Source organism: Pectinophora gossypiella, unplaced genomic scaffold (assembly GCF_024362695.1).
Source record: "Pectinophora gossypiella unplaced genomic scaffold, ilPecGoss1.1 Pgos_82, whole genome shotgun sequence".
NCBI classification, from domain to species: Eukaryota; Metazoa; Arthropoda; class Insecta; order Lepidoptera; family Gelechiidae; genus Pectinophora; species Pectinophora gossypiella.
This window is the reverse complement of record NW_026063292.1, coordinates 6786-13329: the sequence shown is the minus strand read 5'-3', so window position 1 is coordinate 13329 and position 6544 is coordinate 6786. Positions and strand designations below refer to the sequence as shown.

Here is a 6544-nt window from a genome sequence, read left to right as displayed (position 1 = left end):
CGGGCCACATGGGAGTCAAGTGCACCTGTGAGTTCGACCGCAGCCGACTGTGCTTCCGCTGCGGACAATCGAACCACAGGGCACGGGATTGTGACGCCGAGCCTCACTGCCCAGTATGTGAGGCTGCGGGCAAGCCGGCGTCACACTCGATCGGGGGGACTGGCTGTGTTTCTGCGGCAAACAAGCCAAAGAACCAGGCCCCGGAGAAGAAGAGCGCCCCGAAGAAGGGGAAGCGCAAGGCCAAGAAGGCCAAGGCCAAGAGGGCCGGGGTGGAGCGGATGGATACCGTTCAATGAATGGATCCAGCTCCACCCTGACGGGGACCTGTGGATGGTGGTCGGGGGACCGCCATCCACAACATAGGTCCCGTGCTGTAGGGCTCCCCAAGTGTTCCGGGCAGCCCTCGGCGGAGGGGGAGGCGCTTGTTGCGCCCCCATAGGCGCTGGGCCCAAGAGGGCATCCGCCGGCGGGGACGCGGTTGTGTGCAATTGCGTTCCCGCATCCCCGCCACATGGCGGCGAGGAGGAACACCGTTGGGTTTTAGTGGGTATACCGGGTGGCGACACCCGGGGAGTCCCACATAACCACGTCGTCCCCCCGGGCGGCGTGGTATGCGTAACGCATTTCCCAACGTTAAAAAAAAAAAAAAAAAAAAAAAAAGGTTAGGTTAGGTTAGGTTAGGTTAGGTTAGGTTAGGTTAGGTTAGGTTAGGTTAGGTTAGGTTAGGTTAGGTTAGGTTAGGTTAGGTTAGGTTAGGTTAGGTTTATCCGGGTACAGGGGGCGCTGCCCGGATGGACCACCCTTTCCCCCATAATCGTGGGACTCAAAATGGAATTTTCAAAAAATAACAAAGCCGAGAATTCGGAGCTGGACGTTGGGAGTAAAGGAGCGAGGAAGGGAGGAGAAGGAGAAAAGCGTGCTCAGGCACTGTCGTTTACCGGCCTTGATGCGGACACCAAGTCCGCGGGGCAACTTGTGGCGCAACCGGGATCCACCACCCCGGAAGCGGCACAGTGCCCTGGCCTAGGCGCTCGCGCCACCCGTCTCCGCAAGGGGACTATGGAGGAGGGACTCAACTTCGTACAGCCGATCCTAAGCGGCAAGGATCTGCTGTCCGTAGTTGAGAAGGACAGAAGACTCAGCGTGGTTCTTTCACGCTGCGACACACCTGTCACCACGACGCCCGCTGGCCGGGAGGATGAGTCAATGCTAGACTCGGACGACTCCTCCTGCGCCAGCATGGTGACGGTGGGGTCGGAGTTGTCAGGCCCGAGGAAACGGTTCCTAAAACGGAATCGGTCTGACCCTGAGGCCGAAGAGTCGGACTCGCCTGCGTCGCCCTTCGAGGGTGCAGGCCACCGATCTAAAAGGGGGAGAGGTCGCCCCTCCTCCACCGGTAAGTGTGTCGGCCTGGCCGCAGCCAGGGCGGCATACAACCAGGAGCTGGCCGAGAGCCTCCGGCTTGAGGCAGAAGCTGAGGTTGCAGGGATGGCTCGGAACCTGAGGGAGGCTAGGGCCTCTTTACAGCCCAGCCCCCACATGGCAATCCAAGAGGAGGAGCAGACGAGCGCTGCATTAGCCGGCATTGTGAAGACTTCGCTGGATACCATTACAATGGTCGCCACGAAGTCTTCACAATTGAAAGGGACTTACGTTCGGGCCCTGAAGGATGCCGTAAAGGGCATCCAAGAGGCTGTGTCCCAGATCAGGGATCGAACGATGACGGAGGAGGTCATGCGGCTGGAGGCCGCTAACTCCAAGCTCACAAAGGAGGTCGCCGACCTGCGCCGCGACTTGCAAGAGTTGCGGCAGCGACCATCCCAGCCCGTGAGCTCGGAGCCAAGCCTCCGGCAGCTTTTGGAGGAGACAGCCCGTGCCAACGCCGAGATGTTCGGCAACATGCTGAACGCGCGGTTGGCCGGGATCGAAGATCGTCTCCTCCCAGAGCCACGACGGAGACCTCCGCTTGCGGTGGACACCAGAAGCGCCAGGGCAGACCCTGCTCAGTCTGCGCCAGCAGGGGCCCCGGTCGCTTCTACGAGAAGTAGTGGCCAGCCTGTGACAAAGCCCGACAAAAAGGCCACCAAAGAGGCTCCCGCAAACAGCCAGGCCTCTTCTGCTCCCGCTTCTTCGGGAAAGAAGGGGAAGAGCAAGAAGAAGAGCCTGGCTGCACAGGAGGCAGCAGAGGCTCGGCGCCAGCCTCCCCCTGCACCAACGGCGGAGCCATGGACCGCTGTTGTTGGCCGAAAGGCCAAGAACAAGGCGGCCAAAGCGGCCAAAGCGGCCAAAGAGCCGCCAAAGCCTCGGCCCACGGCCCAGAAGAGGGCAAAGCTCCGGACACCAAGAACGGCAGCGGTATCGCTGACCTTGGTGCCCGGAGTCGAGGAGAGAGGCGTAACATACGCCTCGATCCTCTCCGACGCCAAGCGGCGCGTCTCCCTCGCTGACCTCGGAATCAGCAACATGCGGTTCCGCAGAGCGGCGACGGGTGCGCGCCTGCTTGAGATCGGAGGGGAGAACTCGGCGGCGAAGGCGGACTCTCTCGCCAAGAAGCTGAGGGAGGTCCTCAGCCCGGACGCGGTCAAGGTCGTCCGCCCAGTGAAGCGCGCGGAAATCCGCGTCACTGGGCTGGACGACTCAGCCGACGCCATTGAGGTGGCCAACGCTGTGGCCAAGGAAGGAGGCTGCGCGGTCGACGACGTGAAGCATGGGCGGATCGTCGTCGGACCGAGAGGTGACGGGTCCCTCTGGATCAGCTGTCCGGTCGCGGCCGCCAAGAGGCTGTCCGACTCTGGCCGACTACTGGTCGGGTGGACGTCGGCCAGAGTAAGGCTTCTCGACTCCAGACCGGCACGGTGCTACCGTTGCCTGGAGCCCGGGCACCTCGGAGTGAAGTGCTCCTGCGAGGTTGACCGCAGCCGACTGTGCTTCCGCTGCGGTCAACCCGACCATCAGGCGAGGGACTGCACGGCTGAGCCCCATTGCCCCGTCTGTGCGACGGCAGGCAAACCGGCGGCTCATTCCATCGGTGGCAGCGGATGCATTTCTGCTGCCAAGCCGGCAGCCAAAAGCCCGCAGGAGAGTGCGCCGAAGCCAAAGCGGCCAAAGCGCAAGGCCAAGAGGGCCGGGGCGGAGCAGATGGACACCGTTCCTTGAATGGACAGAGCTCCGCCCTAACGGGGACCTGTGGACGGTGGTCGGGGGACCGCCGTCCACAACATAGGTCCCGTGCTGTAGGGCTGCCCAAGTGTTCCGGGCAGCCCTCGGCGGTGGGGGAGGCGCTTGTTGCGCTCCCATAGGCGCTGGGCCCAAGAGGGCATCCGCCGGCGGGGACGCGGTTGTGTGCAGTTGCGTTCCCGTGTCCCCGCCACATGGCGGCGAGGAGGAACACCGTTGGGTTTTAGTGGGTATACCGGCTTTTCCGGGGAGTCCCACATAACCACGTCGTCCCCCCGGGCGGCGTGGTATGCGTAACGCATTTCCCAACGTAAAAAAAAAAAAAAAAAAAAAAAAAAAAAAAAAAAAAAAAAAAAAGGTTAGGTTAGGTTAGGTTAGGTTAGGTTAGGTTAGGTTAGGTTAGGTTAGGTTAGGTTAGGTTAGGTTAGGTTAGGTTAGGTTAGGTTAGGTTAGGTTAGGTTAGGTTAGGTTAGGTTAGGTTAGGTTAGGTTAGGTTAGGTTAGGTTAGGTTAGGTTAGGTTAGGTTAGGTTAGGTTAGGTTAGGTTAGGTTAGGTTAGGTTAGGTTAGGTTAGGTTAGGTTAGGTTAGGTTAGGTTAGGTTAGGTTAGGTTAGGTTAGGTTAGGTTAGGTTAGGTTAGGTTAGGTTAGGTTAGGTTAGGTTAGGTTAGGTTAGGTTAGGTTAGGTTAGGTTAGGTTAGGTTAGGTTAGGTTAGGTTAGGTTAGGTTAGGTTAGGTTAGGTTAGGTTAGGTTAGGTTAGGTTAGGTTAGGTTAGGTTAGGTTAGGTTAGGTTAGGTTAGGTTAGGTTAGGTTAGGTTAGGTTAGGTTAGGTTAGGTTAGGTTAGGTTAGGTTAGGTTAGGTTAGGTTAGGTTAGGTTAGGTTAGGTTAGGTTAGGTTAGGTTAGGTTAGGTTAGGTTAGGTTAGGTTAGGTTAGGTTAGGTTAGGTTAGGTTAGGTTAGGTTAGGTTAGGTTAGGTTAGGTTAGGTTAGGTTAGGTTAGGTTAGGTTAGGTTAGGTTAGGTTAGGTTAGGTTAGGTTAGGTTAGGTTAGGTTAGGTTAGGTTAGGTTAGGTTAGGTTAGGTTAGGTTAGGTTAGGTTAGGTTAGGTTAGGTTAGGTTAGGTTAGGTTAGGTTAGGTTAGGTTAGGTTAGGTTAGGTTAGGTTAGGTTAGGTTAGGTTAGGTTAGGTTAGGTTAGGTTAGGTTAGGTTAGGTTAGGTTAGGTTAGGTTAGGTTAGGTTAGGTTAGGTTAGGTTAGGTTAGGTTAGGTTAGGTTAGGTTAGGTTAGGTTAGGTTAGGTTAGGTTAGGTTAGGTTAGGTTAGGTTAGGTTAGGTTAGGTTAGGTTAGGTTAGGTTAGGTTAGGTTAGGTTAGGTTAGGTTAGGTTAGGTTAGGTTAGGTTAGGTTAGGTTAGGTTAGGTTAGGTTAGGTTAGGTTAGGTTAGGTTAGGTTAGGTTAGGTTAGGTTAGGTTAGGTTAGGTTAGGTTAGGTTAGGTTAGGTTAGGTTAGGTTAGGTTAGGTTAGGTTAGGTTAGGTTAGGTTAGGTTAGGTTAGGTTAGGTTAGGTTAGGTTAGGTTAGGTTAGGTTAGGTTAGGTTAGGTTAGGTTAGGTTAGGTTAGGTTAGGTTAGGTTAGGTTAGGTTAGGTTAGGTTAGGTTAGGTTAGGTTAGGTTAGGTTAGGTTAGGTTAGGTTAGGTTAGGTTAGGTTAGGTTAGGTTAGGTTAGGTTAGGTTAGGTTAGGTTAGGTTAGGTTAGGTTAGGTTAGGTTAGGTTAGGTTAGGTTAGGTTAGGTTAGGTTAGGTTAGGTTAGGTTAGGTTAGGTTAGGTTAGGTTAGGTTAGGTTAGGTTAGGTTAGGTTAGGTTAGGTTAGGTTAGGTTAGGTTAGGTTAGGTTAGGTTAGGTTAGGTTAGGTTAGGTTAGGTTAGGTTAGGTTAGGTTAGGTTAGGTTAGGTTAGGTTAGGTTAGGTTAGGTTAGGTTAGGTTAGGTTAGGTTAGGTTAGGTTAGGTTAGGTTAGGTTAGGTTAGGTTAGGTTAGGTTAGGTTAGGTTAGGTTAGGTTAGGTTAGGTTAGGTTAGGTTAGGTTAGGTTAGGTTAGGTTAGGTTAGGTTAGGTTAGGTTAGGTTAGGTTAGGTTAGGTTAGGTTAGGTTAGGTTAGGTTAGGTTAGGTTAGGTTAGGTTAGGTTAGGTTAGGTTAGGTTAGGTTAGGTTAGGTTAGGTTAGGTTAGGTTAGGTTAGGTTAGGTTAGGTTAGGTTAGGTTAGGTTAGGTTAGGTTAGGTTAGGTTAGGTTAGGTTAGGTTAGGTTAGGTTAGGTTAGGTTAGGTTAGGTTAGGTTAGGTTAGGTTAGGTTAGGTTAGGTTAGGTTAGGTTAGGTTAGGTTAGGTTAGGTTAGGTTAGGTTAGGTTAGGTTAGGTTAGGTTAGGTTAGGTTAGGTTAGGTTAGGTTAGGTTAGGTTAGGTTAGGTTAGGTTAGGTTAGGTTAGGTTAGGTTAGGTTAGGTTAGGTTAGGTTAGGTTAGGTTAGGTTAGGTTAGGTTAGGTTAGGTTAGGTTAGGTTAGGTTAGGTTAGGTTAGGTTAGGTTAGGTTAGGTTAGGTTAGGTTAGGTTAGGTTAGGTTAGGTTAGGTTAGGTTAGGTTAGGTTAGGTTAGGTTAGGTTAGGTTAGGTTAGGTTAGGTTAGGTTAGGTTAGGTTAGGTTAGGTTAGGTTAGGTTAGGTTAGGTTAGGTTAGGTTAGGTTAGGTTAGGTTAGGTTAGGTTAGGTTAGGTTAGGTTAGGTTAGGTTAGGTTAGGTTAGGTTAGGTTAGGTTAGGTTAGGTTAGGTTAGGTTAGGTTAGGTTAGGTTAGGTTAGGTTAGGTTAGGTTAGGTTAGGTTAGGTTAGGTTAGGTTAGGTTAGGTTAGGTTAGGTTAGGTTAGGTTAGGTTAGGTTAGGTTAGGTTAGGTTAGGTTAGGTTAGGTTAGGTTAGGTTAGGTTAGGTTAGGTTAGGTTAGGTTAGGTTAGGTTAGGTTAGGTTAGGTTAGGTTAGGTTAGGTTAGGTTAGGTTAGGTTAGGTTAGGTTAGGTTAGGTTAGGTTAGGTTAGGTTAGGTTAGGTTAGGTTAGGTTAGGTTAGGTTAGGTTAGGTTAGGTTAGGTTAGGTTAGGTTAGGTTAGGTTAGGTTAGGTTAGGTTAGGTTAGGTTAGGTTAGGTTAGGTTAGGTTAGGTTAGGTTAGGTTAGGTTAGGTTAGGTTAGGTTAGGTTAGGTTAGGTTAGGTTAGGTTAGGTTAGGTTAGGTTAGGTTAGGTTAGGTTAGGTTAGGTTAGGTTAGGTTAGGTTAGGTTAGGTTAGGTTAGGTTAGGTTAGGTTAGGTTAGGTTAGGTTAGGTTAGGTTAGGTTAGGTTA

At 51.8% G+C, this 6544-nt stretch overlaps 1 protein-coding gene across 1 annotated transcript; it reads left to right on the top strand.

The window, feature by feature from the left end:
- Positions 1 to 828: 828 nt before the first annotated feature.
- LOC126381682 (uncharacterized) lies at positions 829 to 3082 on the top strand (the record flags this gene model as incomplete). The annotated part of the gene is made up of 1 exon (XM_050031137.1): positions 829 to 3082. A coding segment is annotated over exon 1 (2254 nt), but the record flags the coding sequence as incomplete, so codon positions are not given.
- Positions 3083 to 6544: the final 3462 nt, after the last annotated feature.